The sequence below is a fragment of the Drosophila subobscura genome, chromosome A (assembly GCF_008121235.1).
Source record: "Drosophila subobscura isolate 14011-0131.10 chromosome A, UCBerk_Dsub_1.0, whole genome shotgun sequence".
In the NCBI taxonomy this organism is placed as follows: Eukaryota; Metazoa; Arthropoda; class Insecta; order Diptera; family Drosophilidae; genus Drosophila; species Drosophila subobscura.
Genome location: NC_048530.1, coordinates 18,585,993 through 18,606,644, shown reverse-complemented (window position 1 = coordinate 18,606,644; position 20,652 = coordinate 18,585,993). Strand labels below are relative to the sequence as shown.

The following is a 20,652-nucleotide window of genomic DNA, read 5'->3' as shown; positions in this document are numbered from 1 at the left end:
AGAACGAGCGAGAGGGAGAGAGCGAGAGATATATGGGGGATGCTGGGGGTGAAGCCAAGTAACGAACAATTAGACAAGTAAGTGTGAGTGACACTTGAGCTCTGCCATGTGTGTGTGTGTGTGTGTGTGTGTGTTTGTGTGTGAACGGGTGCTTATTACACCCCACTACTTGAACCTAATAAATCGAGCTCTCGGCATGAGACCGACCCACGAGCACTCTCCACTGTTGCTGCTGCTGCTGCTGCTGCTGCTGGCACTCCCCCTTTCGCTCTGGTGACCTTCTTTACGGCTGGTGGACAAAGGGAGAGGAGCATGATGGCGATGGCGATGACGATGATGATGATGATGGCCGCCCATCCGGGCGGTTTTCTTGGGAGTGGCTCTCACTGACAGACTCACGGACCCATTGACTGACTTGACTGCTTGACTCGACGCAGTCGAGCAACGCCTTGAGCACTTAATTAATTGTAGGAGTGCGCTTAAACTGAACTAATAACCTTTAAAGCTCAGAGTGGGGTCGCCACCAGGTCAGAGATGCCAAATGGATAGAGTGGAGTGGGGTGTGTTGGAGTGGGTCTTGTGGATTCACAAGACTTCGACTCCGACGCTGGCGCTGATGATGAGCGAGGTTAAACTGCCTTGGCCGCAGGCCGACTTGCCTTCAATTCAATTAGCGATTGACACCACAGGAAGAAACTCCAGAGAGACAGACTCCAAGCCTCAACAGAGTGCACCTCCAGACCAACACTCAATTCGGTCGGTCGGGCGGGGGCGGTTTCACAGACGTTCACTTCTGGGAAACAATAAAGGGATGGCGGGCAGTGGATTGGGCAGCTATTTCTAATGGGAACTAACTGTGGAAATATTTAAACGAAAATCAAGCAGTAAAATCGATTATATTTCGGAAACTCAAGTCTATCGACTATCGATACATTTGATAGGGATCTTAATGGTATCGATCAATTCGATTAATGAATCGATTTGTTATCAAAATCTAGAGTTTTCGAGCAAGAAACCACTCAAAATCGGACTATCGATGAATGCATCTTATTATCGATAAAATACGATAACTTTTGATCTACACGTTCCATGCGCAGCAGCCAGATGGCACCGTTATACTTAATACTTATCGATTGCTGCGATTATCAGTAAATAAATCGATTAAAAATCGTAAAATAATCGATTTGCCATCAAATTCATTCCTTGCATTGCATAGCCCTGACCTCTAATCTCATCTAATTATATCTTTTGTTGCTTAGACATGGGAATCTTTGAGAACATCACCGAGGGACGCCTAACTGTTGTGAGCGGACATCCGGCCATTTTCGATATGCCAGCGATTGAGTCGGTGCCAACGCCTTCGGTGCTGTGGCAGTCGGCGGTCGGGTCTCTCAACTACGACATCAAGTACGCCTTCACCCAGGCCAATCAGCTGATCATACTGAGCGTGGACGAGAACGATCGGAAGGGCTATCGGGCGCGAGCGATCAACACGCAGCTGGGCAAGGAGGAGATCAGCGCTTTCGTTCATCTCAATGTCAGCGGGGATCCGTATATCGAGGTGGCGCCCGAGATTATTGTACGGCCGCAGGATGTCAAGGTCAAGACCGGCACTGGCGTCCTCGAGCTGCAGTGCATCGCCAATGCCCGTCCACTGCACGAACTGGAGACGATCTGGCTGAAGGACGGCCTGGCCGTGGACACTGCCGGCGTACGGCACACCCTCAACGATCCCTGGAACCGCACCCTGGCCCTGCTGCAGGCCAACAGCTCCCACTCCGGAGAGTACACCTGCCAGGTGCGCCTGCGCAGTGGCGGCTATCCCACGGTCACGGCTTCGGCACGCGTTCAAATCCTCGAGCCGCCCGTCTTCTTCACGCCCATGCGAGCGGAAACTTTCGGCGAATTTGGTGGACAGGTGCAGCTGCCCTGCGATGTGGTGGGCGAGCCCACGCCCCAAGTGGAGTGGTTCCGGAATGCCGAGTCTGTCGATGCGAATGTGCAGAGTGGCAGGTGGGTTGGCCCAGCCAGGAGACCCCAACTTCCAACACCTAATCAATCCCTCTTGCAGATACTCACTGGGCGAGGATAATACGCTGATAATTAAGAAACTAATCCTGGATGATGCTGCCATGTTTCAGTGCCTGGCCAAAAACGAAGCCGGCGAGAATTCAGCCAGCACCTGGCTGCGCGTCAAAAGTAAGTCAAGAGGGGATCCAGGACCCCGTGAAGCAAGCGAATGAAACGTGACTGACTAAACGCTGCCTGCCCACCTCTTTGCATATATTTATAACGCTCTCTTTTCCCGTATATATAATTACCATATGCCCGTTATGCCCTTAATCCCGCCTCCTTTCTGCATTTTGCATTAACCATTTTCGATTAACCATGAATTCAAATATATAGCGGAAGCAGCCAACAGCCGCATCAAGCGCTTGGCCCAGCCACGAATCTTAAGAGTAAGAGCTTCGCATGGTGGTGCGGGAACGGTCGCGGGAACGGGAACGGTCACGGGATCGGGAACGGGAACGGGATCAGGAACTGGTTCCTCCACCTCCTTCAACTCCCATCAACAGGGTAGACGCAAGCAGTTTCGCTTTGGTATGGGCATTAAGCAAAATGCATCAAAAAACACTCATCGCACATCGCACGCACTCGCACGCACTCGCAATCACACTCAGGCACTCATGCACCCACATTAAGCACACGCATGCCACACCCACTATGCACCATGCAACACTCACTCCTTGCACCCACTCTTCCCTGCCTTATGCCTTGTAGAATTTTGATTTTTTTGTTATGGAATTTGTTGGTTTATTATCCTATCTTGTTGTACGTTTTCTTCGGGTTTTCGCCTGTCTGACTGCTGCTTCCTGCTTCCTGCCTGTCTGTCTATCTGTCTGTCTCTGCGTCTGCCTGAGGCTCTACTAAGTCTAAGCTTAAATATTATCTTTAGTTCTCCCATTCTACCCATCTTTTCACCATCTCTTTAACCATCTCTGCTACATTTTCCATTCCTAATTTGTTTGCGCCCTTCGGCTGATGAAGCTTTGTTTTGAGTCAGCTGCAGCTACCACTACTACTTAGCTCCAAAGGGCACTTTGCTCGAGGCTAAAGCAGGGAATTTCATTTGCCCTCACTCCATCTACTCCATCTACTTGTCTGCCCGCTCAAAATTTGTCAAAACGCAAACGAATTTTGTATTCAAGTTGATTACCCGAAACCCCCTTCAACCTTCCGACATCAAACTCATGCTCCTTCCCCTTCTCCCTCTCTCTCTCTGTCTCTTGTCTTTTTTAACATGCTTGCAGAGTTTTAATATCATTCATCCCAAAAGTTTACGAACGCACAGATTGAAGTATAGAAAATTGTTGGTTGCTTTTTTAGTGGCGTAACTTTTTAGTAGATCCAAAGGACAGATTGCAATTTCTTTATAGACGAGAAAACATACAAACATATTATTTGCAGTGCACTAAAAAAGTTACGCAAATGCATACACATTTACATACTTTACATACATTTTTACATACGTAGATGAAAATCTTTACTAATCTAAACTAATTAAATGCTTTAAGTGTGCGTTGATGCTCGAGTAGTAAATGCTGCAAGAGAGACTTAAGAAAAGAAAACAACATGCATGCATGTGCATGACAATGCCTATTGCTGCTTGAGTGACGTTTCGCTGCTGCTGGACTGCATTCAAATTGAAAAAGCGCTGACCAGCGCTGCGCCAAATAAACCAAATAAATATTAAATAAATATCAAATATATATAAAGTAGATATCGTAGATGTAGTATAACAATTTGATAGTTTTATGTTATGAATTGCCATTAAGTGACAGCAGATAATAATGGACAAACTCATTTGGAACTTGGCTGGAACTTATTCAGTGCATTCCTCCTGCTCCGGCTGCCAACCTGCCAGCCCCGTGGTGGCCTGTTGCGCATTTGTTGTGACACCCAAGTACCGTTAAGTGCTTGAGAAATGGCTGCCTTAGGGCTGCCACCCACAGCCAAAGAGCTTCGCACTGTCACACCGAGCCGCCGCACAGCCATCGCACTGGCTCTGGCTGTGGCACAATTTTGCATTTTAATGAATTTCATAATGCGAAAATTAAGACTGACACACACACACACACACATACACTCGGAGTCCTGTCATTCCATCCTTATGGTAGGGTCTGCCAGATATGCTGGTTTCTGTGTGTGTTTCTCCTTTTTTTTTGGGGAGGGGAGCCCGGCTCTTGAGAGACTAATTCATTCATGAGCCTAACCAACAGACTCCGCTGACGTTTTAAATATTTGACACACAGACAGACCGGCAGGCAGACAGACAGACGGAGAGATAACTGAGGGTCCTGGCTCCTGCTGCAGCAATCGTTTTGCTTGAATTATGATGCAGGAGGAGAGGCAGGACAACTACCAGCTTTCATCTAAGACCGGAGAGACATATTGTTTTGCTGGGCTCCCAGAATAAGTTTCCATCTCCCTGTCCTGCTCGTTTGATGGGACTTTAAGCAGAGTTTCTGCTCTGCTCTGCTCTGCTCTGCTCCAGTTAAATTTTGATGGCCAGTTGTTGGAGAGTTGTAGCTGTAGCTGGGTTGAGGCACTCATGTAAATTTTAAATTTCTATGCATATTTTGTTGAGTTATTCTTATGCTGCAGCCTCGCTTCATCCTCTGTCCTTGCTCTGTCCGTTTGCCCGCTGCATTGTATGCGAGTTTAACTAGTTTAAGGATTTTGTCATCCTCGACGGCGGCGACGATGGCGGCTTATTGAAAAACTTTTCAGCTTTCAGCTCCACCATGCAGATAAGATAAGCCAGCCAGCCAGCCAGCCAGCCAGCCAGCCCATGGCCCACTGCCGCATGGCAAGAACCAATCGTTGCGGCTCATTTAATTTTATTTGCCTAGGATAATTCGAGTCAATTTGTTTGTCTGCGCCAACGCACTTTATGAGAGTCGGCCAGCAGCATCCATCCGCCATTTGCCATCATTTAGCTGAGCCAAGTCCCTAATTCTCTGCTTTCAGTCTGCTCCGCCTATAAATCTCCATGCCAAGGGATAAGTTTTATTGCTGGCAAAAGTTTCTTTCTGTTTCGTTGTCTGTCTGTCTGTTTGCATGCACTTCATGGCTCGGAATGGAGCCTACGCCCGGCTGGCTGGGTAATTATATCCATCCACTCCAAAGGGATAATCCATATTAGGATCAGACGCGTATTATGAACACCTTTGGCAGCTAACTTGCAGCCTTCTCGGCGTTGCTCCTGCTCTGCGTTTCCTTCTCTGCGAGGAGTAGCCGCTTCGTGTAGCTACTTGGCCATCGCTTGATTTCATTTGCAATTTCATTCCTTCATTGTTTGTTTCTTCATTTATCTCCAGGTACTTCTCAGCACTTGCTGTTCCTCCTTCTGCTGCTGGTTCTTCCCCTTTCGCCATGGCCACAAGTGTTTAGCATTTGTAGCGCTGATACCCACTGCCCGGCACTGCCTGGCCCGGCGCCCTTGTTGCCATTTTCCGCTTGGAAGGCTACTTGAAGGATAATCCTTGTGCCGGAGCACTTTTCACTTAGACAGATAGGGCGAGAGAGAGACAGAGAGAGAGAGGGAGAGGCAGCTAACGGAGAAGTTGAGTTGCAAAATTATTTTCCAGCTTTCCGCGCACAACGAGCGCGCGGGGGCAAAGGGGTGTGAAAGAAGTGAGAAGTGAGGTGGCGGCGGGGGGATGCAAAAACTGGCTACATTTTAATTGCTCTCCTTCCCTGCCCCATCCCCATCCCCAAATGTTTGTCAAAGTTTTGCTTCGCGCTCTCTCGCTCACTCTCTCTGCCCCACTCTCCCCGTCTCGCCCTTCTTTCTGGCCTCTAGTGCAGCCGCTTTTCACTTCATTTTCGTTAAGTTGGCTCAAATCTTGGCTGCCTCCGCTGCAACTGCTGCGTCTTCTCATTCCGATTTGCACACCGCCCAAAAAAAGTTGCACCTGCCACAGTCGGAGTTTTCCCTCAGTGTTGTTGCTTTCGGTGTGCATTTTCCGGCTGCCTGGGCGGCTCTCCCTCCGCCCCTGCGCCTTCGTCCGCATCAACTCGAGTAACATAATTTCGTAATTTCCCGAAACGCAAAAGTGATTTTAATCGCTGCTTCCTGCCACTTCTAAGGCACTCCGCCCCCTCTCTCACACTCTCACACTCAGCCCCCCACCTCTCCCCCTCTCACCATCTCACTGTGTGTGTTTGTGTGTAATTAGTTGACTTTTGGGGCGTTAGGCGTGGCCGGACATCCGTTGGCTGACGGCTCAATGCGGATTTCGCTGTGGGAATTCGCTTTAAGCCGCGCTGCCACCTGCCACCTGCCAACTGCCAGCAACAGGTGCCACCCGAGGTCATAGCTGCCAGTTCGCCCCCCAAAAATGGTAATGGCAATGCCCATGTACACTGGATGAGTGTGCCGCGCTGCCCCTGGAGGCATGCAAAACCTCTGCTGACGCCAGATGTGAGTGCCTTAAGACAGGACACAGCACCAGGAACTAGAGCTCAAGCTGGAAGAAAAGAGCTTCCGTCTAGCAGAGAGGAGTTCTTCCCTCACCAAAATCAATCTTGCAGTTCGAAACTCATTCAAAGCTCTCTTCTGTGGGCCTCATTTCTGCCCCTATTCGGTCCGATTAGCGCCTGAAAATGGTGTGGAAAATTGTTGGCTAGAAATGTTCGGTGCAAAAGGCGCCCTCAAAGGCAAGTCCCTTTATGCTTATTAAAATGCGAAAAACGAGCCACAACTAAAACGGGGAAAAACTGAAACGAAAAACCATTTAATCGGGCGTGAGGCGGGGTCGAGGCACCGAAGTCCGCCAAGTTTTAGCGCGGACACAAAAGACGTAGGCAAAACGGCAAACGGCGATTCCCATGCAAATGTTGTAACTCCCCCAAGGATGGTGTGGGGCTGTGGGGCTGTGGGCTGTGGGGCTGACCATAGCGCAGACCCACTTCAATGGCCAAGTAATGGCAATTATTGCCATCGCATGCCATGCCCCCAAGACCGACCTCTCCTCTGGTGGCCCCGGCCTGAGTGAGCGTTTTATTATGACTTTAAGTTGATGGCGCGCAACCTCTTTAGTGGGTCAACTTGAAATTAATTACGTTCCAACGTAACGACGCTGGCACGACGGGCAAGAGGTGGCAAATGGCAAGTGGCAATGCCTACATTGGCAAATGGAGAAATGGAGCCAACGGATGGAGCCCCGACAGTACGCAATGTTGAACGTCAAATAAATCAGTCGGCCACAATTATCAGCTCGGTTCCAGTTCAATTTTGTTGGGTTTGGCCTGGCAACTGGGTCCTGGCCCTCGGATATATCATAGATAGCATTCGCATAGATGCAACTAACCATTGCCGTACACTTCACTTGACTTCACTTCGCTTCACTTCACTTTGCTCCGCCCTGGTCCGGTCTCCTCTGCTGGCTGCTCCCTCGACCCCCACAAGTGTGCCACAAATTGTTTCTCCCTTGTAAGGGTCCTCGCTTCTGCTCGTGCCTTTAATATGCGCCTTGCGTGAGCCATAAAAACACTGTGGCTCAAAGGCGGGGTTGCAGCAACAGCAGAGGGACGATCCAGAAGCAGGAGAGGGGGGGAGAGAGAGGAAATTCTTTGAGGTAGAGAGTCAGCTTAAGTACACTTAACACGTTGCTGCCCAGAGGACTTTCCTGGCAATATTTTTCTTAAATTTTGCATTACTTTTTCCCAGGCCTTTTGGCTTTTAATTTTTTGTTTTCATTTTAGTTAACAAAAGGACCAACAAAATCAACCAATTAATAGTCCATTTTGTCTCGTTATTATTTGCTATCAAAAATTCCAATTGTAAACAGCATAATTCAATCAATTTACTGAATTATTTACTTTGCATTTGAAAACATTACATTAAAATCTGAGCAAGTTCATCGCTAATTGGCGCTAATTATTATTTCCCATAGGAAAGATGCAAATGTTTATCCCAACAAACTCTTTTTTACTCTCACTCTCTCGGGTTTCCTCTTAAGAAAATGCCATAAATGCTAACTGCTATCACTAGTCGCTTATTTGGTTCGTTTTTTAATCAAACAAAAATAAGTATAGTCACGGCAGATGCTTAAACACTTACAACATTAATTCCCTGCATTTAATTTATTAATTGACACCTCTCTCTATCGCAGAGCAGCTTAGCAGCTCTCTCTCTCTCTCTATCTTATTTCCTCTTTGTTCACCGCTGGCTTTATGCAGGCAAAACTCGAACCGATGGCGTACAGAAATGCATCAATTGGCCGGAGTATATAAAGCTGTCGCTTGCCGGTTGTCTTTCCGGCTTCAATATCCTTTTATTGGCTTAATGGGCCCTTTAAGTGGATATTAATACAACCCTCAACCGTCACACCCTCAACCCTCCCGTCTATCCATCGTCTTTTGTGGTTTCCCCGGTTGAAGTAACTTTGGAACTCCGTTTGCTGTTTGCGACTCGTATATGTATTCCTGTATATTATTTTAACCCACAGTTAAAGTTGTCCGCATGATGTAACTTTACCCTTGTACCGCCCCTCCATTCCCCACCCCCTCCTTGCCCACTCTATAGTACATATGCATATGGCATTTTTTTGTCCACTGATTTACTGTTCAGCAGAGTTGATGTCTTTATGATTTTTGCAACAATTGCACTGCTTGCTTGCAGCTGCAACATTGTTGCATACCTTGTGGCGCACCACACACACACACACACACACACACACACACAAACGAACATGGACATGGAGAACTTAATATCTTAATGTTGAAAGAAAAATACAGCAAGAGCGCGGAGTAAAACTTTTATTGTAATTTTATGCACTTATTTACATAAGCGTAGTTAACGGGATGGGGGGGTACTGCTTTATCATGGGTTATTATTGCGAATATTATTACTAAGAGAGAGTGGGGTAGAGGGAGAGACGAAGTAGCTGGCTATAGCCTTAATATGGCTTTAACGGCGCGTGGCATTTGGCCATAAGAATGAAAAATTAAGCGACGTGGCGGCGTCATCATCATTGCCATCATTATTATTACTCGCTAGTGGCAGGAGCAGTGTGTATGTGTGTGTGTGTGTGTGTGCCACTCAAAATCCAATAAATAATTTACATTATCCGAAAAAAGAAAAGCAGAAAGCAGAAACAGTGTCAGTGTCTGACCAAAAGAAGAACAAAAGGGAAGGCAAGCAGCAGCAGCAGCGGGCATCGAGCATCGAGCATCGAGCATCATGATTAATTGCCCTGCCTGTAATTCCGTGTAATAATAATTGCAAAAGTCAGCTCTGTGCCAACGAAGGAGCGAAGGATCGAAGTAAGATTGAGCCAATGAAGCGGTTAATCGCTGTAATCAGTGGGAAAGCGAGAAATGTCAAAAAAAAAAAGGCAAGAGAATATTGATATGCGGGAGGGAGGGGCTAAGAAAAGTGCATGGAATGATAGTTAGTGCCACTGCCGAGTGTACATAAGATCTACACAGACTTAGAAAATAATTATAAATACGCCAACTAGTTGTACTTTGTGTTAGACACTTGATTAATACACGTAACGACACCCAAACAAGTTTACTTTTACTCACCCAAAACTACTCAATCAAACTGTGTGCCCGCTGCAGTGGGTTACAAAGGAGCAATGACTTCTAATCTCTAATCCAATTTGATTTTTCATCTTCCTTTGCGTAGCCTCAGCACCGGTGTTTGAGCAGCCGCCCCAGAATGTGACCGCCTTGGATGGGAAGGATGCGACCATTTCATGCCGTGCCATTGGCTCGCCCAATCCGAATGTCACCTGGATCTACAACGGTGAGTGTTTGTGTCATGTGTGCCCAATGCTAATGCTAATTCCATGTTCTATTTCGTATCTCCCGTGTGTCCTGTGCGCTCTTTTTGTATGCCCTCTAACCAATTGATAATCCTAACACACAACGAAAAATGAACAAAAATCAAATCCGCAACCAAAATGCAAATGCCAAATCGTTGAACAATCGCAACCCGTTAACTGTATGCTGTATGCTGTATGCTGTATCCTGTATCCTGTATCATGTGTCCTGTATGTGCACCTGCTAATAACCAACTACTACCACAACAACTACTACTACTACTGCTACTTGTGCTACATCCTGGCCTGTCCTGTCGCCTCACAATCAACGCACAATCAACGCTTAAATCATCATCGGCTAACGGCCATCGGCTAACGGCTAACGGCTATTGGCACTACAGAAACCCAACTGGTGGAGATATCCAGTCGCGTTCAGATACTCGAATCGGGTGATTTACTCATCTCGAACATCCGAGCCACGGACGCGGGCCTCTACATCTGTGTGCGGGCCAACGAGGCGGGCAGCGTCAAGGGTGAGGCCTTGCTGAGCGTGTTAGGTGAGTTAACCGAAAAGCCTCCCACCTACCCCCTCCCAGCTACCCGCCCCCTGCCAGGTATCACCCCCAACGAGTCGCCGAAATTTAATTGCTTGCTGCCTGTGCCCCACCACTCACTCACTCTGTCTGTTAGTTTTAAGTGAGTCTGTTTGGGCCTGAGTCTGGCCCTGGTCTACGTCCGACCGTGTTGAGTGTTTAACGTTTAGTTAACAAGGCACTCCGAGTGTTTTTGTTTCGCTTACCCACTGCACACACACATAGCCCGCAACCCCCTGTAATTGTGTGGCAACCAGCGAAAAGGGTAGCTTGCTTTTTAGCAACAACAGAAAATGCGCACTTTACCCAACGATAGAAGTGATTTATGGCCATAAATTTTAGGTGCTTTTTATGATATAATCGCAGGATAGTAATAGTCATCCGCTAGTCGACTTACTCTATTTGCTGTGCTGGCCTGGCAGTGCATATTTTTTGTTGCTGCATTTTGTGTGGCATTTTCAAGTGATTGCATTCCATGCGTAAGAGTTTGGCTTGTGGCACAGCAATAACAAAAGCCCCACAAATTCCATATAAGCCTCAGCTCTAACTATGGTTTTTGTCTCTCTCTCTCTCTCTCTCTCGCTCTCTCTGGCTGCCACCACGAACATCAATTGTTTGGTGACAGGCCTTTGATGTGGCAAACGCACATCCTGCTCTTCTCGTCTCGTCTCGACTCGACTGTAACTGAAATGTTGTCAGCCGTGTGACCACAAAAGAGATTCAAATTGAGTTTACTTAACGAAAAGTTCTCTTCACCTGCGTGTGGTTGGATGGGTCTACCAACCACCCAAAAATCTCTCTATGCCACACTCTGCCGTAGCTCTTTCCTGTCCATCTGTCTGTCTGACTGCCAATGACATGTGGCAGTAGTTGCTGGCTGCTGCTGTCTGCTGCCTGCATTGACATCGCATCAAATCAACTAAAATGCATGGTCCAATAATAATAATGTATGTCATTGGGTGGCCGGGAGTGGGACAGAGCAAAAGAGCAGCTCCACAGCAACATCATTCACCATTTACCATTCAACATTCGCGATGGCAGCCACTCGTGGCTCGTGGAGCCCTCCATTTGAAGTACACTCCTCCCGAATGGCGGTGCTCCTGGGTGGGAGTCGGGGCAGAGCATCAATTGCTTTTGAAATAATACCAAAATCTGCTCTTGGCCACAGCATGATGCGAACTGAGACTGCCCAGTTAGAATGAGGGCCCGGGCACCGATTCAAATAATTTTTTAAATGCTGTGGCCGCCGCGCTCTCCGCCATTGTGTTGTTTGTGCAATTAAAGTTGATTCGCTGGACTGGGTTGGGCCACACACTGCTCACATACGAGTGCGTGTGTGTGTGTGTGTTTGTTTGTATTTTTTTGGCCATTCGCTAAGCTCTAAAAGGGAACATCAGAGTGCAGCTAATTGGTGAGAGCACGCTGTCGCTCAGCCAAAAACCAGGAGGAGCAGCAGCACCATCAAAATGATGCCAGGTTTTCCGCCACTCAAAGGGAGTGTGTGCTGTGTGTGTGTGTGTGTGTGTGTGTGTGTGTGTGTGTGTGTGTGTGTGTGTGTGTGTGTGTGTGTGTGTGTGTGTGTGTGTGTGTGTGTGTGTGTGTGTTTGGTGTGTGTGATGTTGCATAAAATGCAGCGGTGGTGGCCCAAGTCCGGCAAAAGAAAAAAGAAACGGGGCCACACAGAATAAAACTTCCATTTGCAAGGACCTTTCGCTGGTGCTGCTGCTGGTGCTGCTGCCATTCAGCTCAACCAAGGCTCAGTTTTGGTTGATCCCAGTCAGCTACATATGGGTGGAGTCCCCCCACCAAGCAGCACCAACAATGTCTGGGCCACGGGGCACGTTGAACTTTTGATGCATGCGGGGCCAAGTGACTGAAAAGAGCTAAAAAATAAAGTCCGAAAAAAAAAACAGAAACTAAAGAACGCGCGAGAGAAAACAAGCAGAAAAGAACAGCACCGGGAAGTGAAAGAAACAAAAACATGCATAAAATAAAATAAAATATAAAATCAAAAGAGAAAGCCAAACAGAAAAGGAGAAGCAGAATAAGTCTGAACTGAACTTTGCTAGCGACTGCGTGGATACCTCGTGAAACGCGAATGCCGAAAATGTTGTAGTTGCTCGATGTGGGAGTTATTTGTTGTTCATTTTTGCATGTTGCACCTGCCCCTGCGCTGTAGTTGGAGTCGTTTAACTAACACAAAATAAAAGACAGCGAGGATCAAAGTGAAATCCATGGCTGCTCCTTGGACTTGCGGTTCCAGCAACCCCCTAGCCGGGCATGCCCAAACGGCAGCGGGGCCGCCTGCCACTGTACGGGCATCGTGTGTCAGTCCGTGGGGGGCTTTAAAACTTAATTCCCTGCTTCACCTTGGAGTACGGAAGCAGGGAAAGGGGAAAGGGCGCCGCATAGTCTGTCTGTCTGTCCGTCTGTCCATTTGTAAGTGGGGCGGGACGCTGTCAGGACTTGTCATTGCCACTTGCGGTCGCTCGCTGCAACATTGGCCATCGTCTCGCGGCACTTTTAATCTGCATTGCCGTGTTGTTAATGTTTTCCCGTTTTTCCCATTTGTTCTCTTCTTCTCTCCCTTCTCTGCTGCTCTCTTCCGCCTTTGGTTTTTGCCCGCAGTGCGGACACAAATCATACAGCCGCCAGTGGACACCATCGTGCTGCTGGGCCTGACCGCGACACTGCAGTGCAAGGTGTCCAGCGACCCGAGTGTGCCGTACAACATCGACTGGTACCGCGAGGGCCAAATGGCGCCCATCAGCAACTCGCAGCGAATCGGCGTGCAGGCGGACGGCCAGCTGGAGATCCAGGCGGTGCGGGCCAGCGACGTCGGCAGCTACTCGTGCGTGGTGACGTCGCCGGGCGGCAATGAGACGAGGGCCGCGCGGCTCAGTGTCATCGAGCTGCCCTTTCCGCCCAGCAATGTGCGGGTGGAGCGTCTGCCGGAGCCACAGCAGCGCAGCATCAATGTGTCCTGGACACCCGGATTCGATGGCAACAGTCCAATCTCCAAATTTATTATCCAGCGACGTGAGGTCTCCGAATTGGGTAAGTTTTACTCTTCCTTCTTTTGCGGGTTTCCTATTTTTGGTATTTTAGTTTTGGCTATTGGTTGCGGGTTGCGGGTCGCAGAATGCTCCGATTTCCAATTGGATTTATGATTTATACCCAAACAAAAGAGAACTCGGGGCAGAACAGGTGGAAGGAAGCAGCGTTACATAAAGATAAAGACCGACTCGTTCCGTGAGGCCAGAAAGGAACTTTCAAAGCATTTTCCATAAAAAAAAACAAAACAAAACAAAGAAAACAAAATACATGATTTTGATACATTTATTATGTTCTCTTTCCATCTCCATCTCTCTCTCTCTCTCTCTCTCTCTATCTCTTGTTTCTTCCTATAATTATGTATTTTTATTATATTATATTATTAATGATAACCGTTGGTACATTCGTTGATTAACTAATTTTCAATTGTAATTTGTTGTATTTTGCACTTCGTTTTCATCGTCACACATCATCCACACACACACACACACACACACACACACACACCAACACAACGGATCATGCTGTAAACTTCTATCATTATCCACCACCACAACTCATGCACTAACTCACCACACATCAACATCATATCTCACCACCAATCACCAACTCTTACTCTCACCACTAATCCACCACCTCTTACTCTCACAACTTCTACATGCAACTCCACTCTCTCTCTCTCTATCAATCTCGCTGGAAACTCTCTCACCCCCGACTCCTTCTTCGCCTGTCCTTCCGTCTGTCTGTTGTTCTTCTCTCTTTGTTTGCTTCCCTTCAACACATTAACATCACAGAAAAATTCGTAGGTCCAGTTCCAGATCCTCTGCTCAATTGGATCACCGAACTGAGCAACGTGTCGGCCAACCAGCGCTGGATGCTGCTGGAGAACCTCAAGGCGGCCACCGTCTACCAGTTCCGTGTGAGTGCCGTTAATCGCGTCGGCGAGGGCTCCCCCTCGGAGCCCAGCAATGTCGTTGAGCTGCCCCAAGAAGGTGAGTACGGAATAAGATCTAATCTTTCACTTTGTTTGCTCCCGCTCCCCCATCCAATTTATTTTGTACCATCCTCTGTATTTCGTATTATCGTATTGTGTGTGTCGTCTGTTGCTTTCAATTCATTTTGATTTTTATTAGGGATATATTCTGCTCTTTTTGACTATCTTTGATTTGTTTATCTTTCATATTTGTATTACCAAAGTGCGATATTCTAGCACACAGAATGGTTCGAATATTTCCCCTAAAACCAGTCGAATTCTGTGTAAGCTGAACAGCCCAAGAGCACAGCCATTTGTTTGGTTCTATTTTCCAAATCCTTTTGCGGGGAAACTGTGGAAACTATCCCCCAAATTTGGAAATTTCCTTCTAAAGAGTTGAAAGGATGTGCTCCGATGTTTCACGCTCTATAAATACATGAGTCCCTCTCTGCTAGTTGACAAATCAATAAGAATCAGCAGAGTAGATCGAGTAGAAAACTTAAAAACTTATTAAAACAAAGCAGAAAAAAAATTATAAATAATACCTTGAATCGGCGCGAAAGTAAAGAATGTTTCAAAGCCATTCGTCAGAAGGAAAGACCATATGTCTGATACATGATCACGGAGAGGTTGTCCTGGTAAAAAAGATTGAAGAGCGATTTCATGATGCGCCTATGAATTATTGATCATTTAAATGATAATATCAGGCTATGTGATCGCCGATTAATTGAAGTTGAGATGTCGCATCAAGAGCTTCATAATCCTTAACAATCTCCACAAATATTATTTAGTGGCTGCTTTAGGAACAAGTAATACTGCATAGAGATTAGCAGAGATCTCAGTATTTTGATTTTGTTCGTCTTTGGTTTTTGTTTCTTTTTTTTTCTGTTTATTTATTTTTTGTCGATTGTTAAGCCCAAACTTTGAAATTTGTTTACCCGCCTTTGATTTGATATTAAATCAAATATGAGTGTGCAGACTCCTCGTATACCTTTTAAATGTGTACATAAAATGTTGTTTTGTATACTAGTGTAAAGAACTAATGCTGAAACCCTCCTGTATGTATTGTACTTCTAATTGCTATCGTTGTCGTCAAATCGCAAAACGCCATCGTTGCCCATCGTTTGGGATGATCAAACGCGCGTAGAGTTTCCGCTTTACCGAGGTACATGGTACACACACACACACACCCACAAACACACTCCTACACACTACACCACACAACACAAAGCTAGAACCAACCCACTGGAAGCTGGGCCCGCAGAGCACACACCTGTACACACCTGAACACACCCAAACACTCCTCCAATTGCTCTAGGAAACAGTCCACTGATAGTTCCCTCCTTTGACTCCCATTTCCACAGCTCCATCGGGTCCGCCTGTGGGCTTTGTCGGCTCGGCTCGGTCCATGTCCGAGATCATTACACAGTGGCAGCCGCCGCAGGAGGAGCATCGCAATGGCCAGATCCTGGGCTACATTCTGCGCTATCGACTCTTTGGGTACAACAATGTGCCGTGGAGCTATCAGAACATCACCAACGAGGCGCAGCGCAACTTTCTCATCCAGGAACTGATCACGTGGAAGGACTACATCGTGCAGATTGCGGCCTTCAACAACATGGGCGTGGGCGTCTACACCGAGGGGGCCAAGATCAAGACCAAGGAGGGTGTGCCCGAGGCACCGCCCACCAATGTCAAGGTGACGGCGCTGAACTCGACGGCGGCGCAGATCACGTGGAAGCCGCCGAACCCGCAGCAGATTAACGGCATCAACCAGGGCTACAAGATACAGGCGTGGCAGCGACGGCATGTCGACGGGGAGGAGCGGGACATTGAGCGGCGCATGATGACGGTGCCGCCCAGCCTGATCGATCCGCTGGCCGAGCAGTCGACGGTGCTGGGTGGCCTGGACAAGTTTGCCAAGTTCAATGTGACCGTGCTGTGCTTCACGGATCCCGGCGATGGTGTGGCCAGCCAGATGGTGCCGGTGGAGACGCTGGACGATGTGCCGGACGAGATAACGGCCCTGCACTTTGACGATGTTTCCGATCGATCCGTGAAGGTGTTGTGGGCGCCGCCGCGCTTTGCCAATGGCATCCTCACCGGCTACACGGTGCGCTACCAGGTCAAGGATCATCCCGAGACGATCAAGTTCTTCAACCTGACCGCCGAGGACAACGAACTGACCGTCAATCAGCTGCAGGCGACGACCCACTACTGGTTCGAGGTGTGCGCCTGGACGCGGGTGGGCAGTGGGCCGCCCAAGACGGCGACAATTCAGTCGGGAGTGGAGCCAGTGCTGCCGCATGCACCCACCACGCTGGCCCTGTCCAACATTGAGGCCTTCTCGGTGGTGCTGCAGTTCACGCCCGGCTTCGATGGCAACTCGAGCATCACCAAGTGGAAGGTGGAGGCCCAGACGGCGCGCAACATGACGTGGTTCACGCTCTGCGAGATCAGCGATCCGGATGCGGAGACGCTCACCGTCACCGGCCTGATGCCATTTACACAGTATCGACTGCGTCTGAGCGCCACCAATGTGGTGGGCAGCTCACGGCCCTCGGAGCCCACCAAGGACTTCCAGACGATCCAGGCCAAGCCGATGCACGCGCCCTTCAATGTGACAGTGCGCGCCATGAGTGCGCTGCAGCTGCGCGTGCGCTGGATACCCCTGCAGCAGATGGAATGGTTCGGCAATCCGCGAGGCTACAACGTCACCTACCGCCAAATGGAGCGCACCGGGAAGCCATCGAAGCATCCGCCCCGCTCTGTGATGATTGAGGATCACACGGCCAACTCGCATGTGCTCGAGGGCCTCGAGGAGTGGACACTCTACGAGGTGATCATGAATGCCTGCAACGATGTGGGCTGCTCCCTGGACAGCGGCCTGGCCATGGAGCGCACCCGGGAAGCAGTGCCCAGCTACGGACCGCTGCATGTGGAGGCCAATGCCACATCCTCGACGACGGTGGTGGTGCGCTGGGGCGAGATACCGCCGCACCATCGCAACGGCCAGATCGATGGCTACAAGGTGTACTACGCGGCCACGGAGCGCGGCATGCAGGTGCTGTACAAGACGATACCGAACAACAGCTCCTTCACCACCACCCTCACCGAGCTGCAGAAGTTTGTGGTGTACCACGTCCAGGTGCTGGCCTACACGCGACTCGGCAATGGAGCCCTCAGCACCCCACCCATCCGGGTGCAGACGTTCGAGGATACGCCCGGTTCGCCGTCGAATGTGAGCTTCCCGGATGTGACCTTCTCGATGGCGCGCATCATCTGGGATGTGCCCATGGACCCGAATGGCGAGATCCTGGCCTACCAGGTCACCTACACACTGAATGGCAGCGCCAACTTGAACTACAGCCGCGAGTTTCCGCCCTCGGATCGCACGTTCCGGGCCACCGGACTGATGCCCGAGCGCTACTACAGCTTCAGTGTGACGGCGCAGACACGCCTCGGCTGGGGCAAGACGGCCTCGGTGCTGGTTTACACCACGAACAACAGGGACCGTCCGCAGGCACCGTCCGGGCCGCAGGTGTCGCGCAGTCAGATCCAGGCCCACCAAATCACCTTCAACTGGACACCCGGCCGCGATGGCTTCGCCCCGCTGCGCTACTACACCGTGGAGATGCGGGAGAACGAGGGACGCTGGCAGCCACTGCCCGAGCGCGTCGATCCCACACTCAGCTCGTACACTGCGCTCGGTCTGCGTCCGTACACCACGTACCAGTTCCGCATTCAGGCCACCAACGATCTGGGCCCGTCGGCATTCAGCCGCGAGAGCATTGTGGTGCGCACCCTGCCCGCTGCCCCTGCCGTGGGTGTGGGCGGACTGAAGGTGGTGCCCATTACGACCACCTCGGTGCGGGTGCAGTGGGGAGCCCTGGAGACGGGCATGTGGAACGGAGATGCAGCCACCGGCGGATATCGCATCCTGTACCAGCAGCTGTCGGACTTTGCCCCGGCCCTGCAGTCCACACCCAAGACGGACGTCATGGGCATCAATGAGAACAGCGTGGTGCTGTCCGATCTGCAGCAGGATCGCAACTACGAGATTGTGGTCTTGCCATTCAACTCGCAAGGACCGGGCCCGGCCACACCGCCAACTGCCGTGTACGTGGGCGAAGCGGTGCCCACTGGAGAGCCGCGGGGCGTGGATGCCACAGCCATTTCGAGCACAGAGGTGCGACTGCGCTGGAAGCCGCCGAAGCAGAGCAGCCAAAACGGAGAGATTCTCGGCTACAAAATCTTCTATTTGGTCACTTGGTCGCCGCAGCCCCTGGAGCCGGGCCGCAAATTCGAGGAGGAGATCGAGGTGGTCTCGGCCACTGCCACATCGCACAGCCTGGTCTTCCTCGACAAGTTCACCGAGTATCGCATTCAGTTGTTGGCCTTCAACCCAGCCGGAGATGGCCCCAGATCAGCACCTGTGACTGTCAAGACGATGCCGGGCGTGCCCAGTGCCCCGCTCAATCTGCGCTTCTCGGACATTACCATGCAGAGCCTGGAGGTGACTTGGGATCCGCCCAAGCTGCTCAACGGCGAGATTGTTGGATATCTGGTGACCTACGAGACAACCGAGGAGAACGAAAGTAAGCCCCCCATCGATCGCAGCTCTTGGAACACCTCAGCTAAACCTTTTCCCTCTCCGCCACAGAATTCAGCAAGCAGGTGAAGCAAAAGGTGTCCAATACGACGCTTCGTGTGCAGAATCTAGAGGAGGAGGTCACCTACACCTTCACCGTGCGCGCTCAAACGAATGACTATGGACCGGCGGTGAGTGCGAATGTGACCACGGGTCCCCAGGATGGCTCCCCAGTGGCGCCACGCGATCTCACACTCACCAAGACACTGTCCAGCGTGGAGATACATTGGGTGAATGGACCCTCGGGTCGCGGACCCATATTGGGCTATCTCATCGAGGCCAAGAAGCGAGGTGAGTGGTCCTCAAAGACTATCCATAGCGACTGGTGGCTGTAATTCTGTACATTTTTTTGATCTATTTCTATTCCGATCCCTTCTATTTGATTAAACGTTTGGTGGCTTGGTTCTAAATCCAAAAATGTATTTTATCCATAAACAAACAAAAAAAAAAAAAAAACATAAAAAATGCTTGCGTAGAAAATGGAGAGCCCTCATTTATTTGTAAGTATTGCCATCCAGTAGTTGCTAGAGCCAGACTAATTAACTAACTAAAAATCCATTGATCCCACTGAGCCCGCAATTAGATTTAGTTGACGAGTATTTGTCCCCGTCCACGTTGTATTATTTGCCCCCTACCCGAACTAATACACGTTGCAATTATCCCCGAACTAATCGTAGCAAAAAGCAATACCCTTAACATCTTAACGTCTTAACCCCCCCTCGAAACGCAGCTAATAGACCTCCCTATCTTCGCTTAGACGACTCCCGCTGGACTAAGATTGAGCAGTCCAGAAAGGGAACCATGAAGGAGTTTACCGTCAGCTACCACATCCTGATGCCATCGACAGCGTATTTGTTCCGGGTAATTGCTTACAATAAGTATGGAATCTCGTTCCCTGTTTACTCGAAGGACTCGATACTGACACCCTCGAAGCTGCATCTGGAGTACGGCTATCTGCAGCACAAGCCATTCTATAGGCAGACATGGTTCATGGTCTCCCTAGCGGCCACCTCGATCGTCATCATTGTCATGGTCATTGCGGTGCTCTGTGTGAAGAGCAAGAGCTACAAGTACAAGCGTAAGTCTGGGACTAATCTTGGGTCAGAGAATCTGGGAACTAATCAATCTTTGGCATTTGCTGCTTGCCCTTTTGCAGAGGAGGCACAAAAGACGCTGGAGGAATCGATGGCCATGTCGATTGATGAGCGCCAGGAGCTGGCCTTGGAGCTGTATCGTTCGCGTCACGGCGTCGGCACTGGGACATTGAACAGCGTTGGAACTCTGCGCAGCGGAACCCTGGGAACCCTCGGACGTAAGTCTACCAATCGACACCAGCCGGTGAGTGTGCATTTGGGTAAGAGTCCACCAAGACCCTCGCCCGCATCGGTGGCGTACCACAGCGATGAGGAGAGCCTGAAGTGCTACGACGAGAATCCGGACGACAGCAGTGTTACGGAAAAGCCATCCGAGGTGAGCAGCTCGGAGGCATCCCAGGTATGTCGGCTCTAATTGTGCGAGGCTTTTCGCACTCGCTGAACCAATAGT

General features: G+C 49.6%; 2 protein-coding genes across 16 annotated transcripts in view; both read left to right on the top strand.

Annotated features, from left to right (window-relative positions):
- Positions 1-20,652, top strand: part of LOC117903366 (protein sidekick) — an 82,738-nt gene that overhangs the window by 59,569 nt on the left and 2,517 nt on the right. Inside the window, exons 5-17 of one of the 8 annotated variants that reach the window (XM_034815321.1) lie at positions 1,260-2,013; positions 2,072-2,199; positions 2,407-2,601; positions 9,701-9,820; positions 10,238-10,393; positions 13,058-13,486; positions 14,290-14,475; positions 15,604-15,621; positions 15,821-19,054; positions 19,120-19,398; positions 19,584-19,607; positions 19,838-20,185; positions 20,264-20,601. In XM_034815321.1, coding sequence (XP_034671212.1) covers positions 1,260-2,013; positions 2,072-2,199; positions 2,407-2,601; positions 9,701-9,820; positions 10,238-10,393; positions 13,058-13,486; positions 14,290-14,475; positions 15,604-15,621; positions 15,821-19,054; positions 19,120-19,398; positions 19,584-19,607; positions 19,838-20,185; positions 20,264-20,601 — 6,209 coding nt within the window. Of the gene's footprint in view, positions 1-1,259; positions 2,014-2,071; positions 2,200-2,406; positions 2,602-9,700; positions 9,821-10,237; positions 10,394-13,057; positions 13,487-14,277; positions 14,476-15,603; positions 15,622-15,820; positions 19,055-19,119; positions 19,399-19,583; positions 19,608-19,837; positions 20,186-20,263; positions 20,602-20,652 lie in introns of all 8 variants that reach the window. The other 7 variants (XM_034815322.1, XM_034815323.1, XM_034815326.1 and 4 more) reach the window with 7 other exon arrangements.
- LOC117903367 (amyloid-beta-like protein) overlaps positions 9,151-20,652 on the top strand; it is a 74,893-nt gene continuing 63,391 nt past the window's right edge. For all 8 annotated transcript variants that reach the window (XM_034815338.1, XM_034815336.1, XM_034815331.1 and 5 more), the window contains exon 1: positions 9,151-9,169. The gene's annotated coding sequence lies outside the window, so the exon portion shown is untranslated. The remainder of the gene's footprint in view (positions 9,170-20,652) is intronic.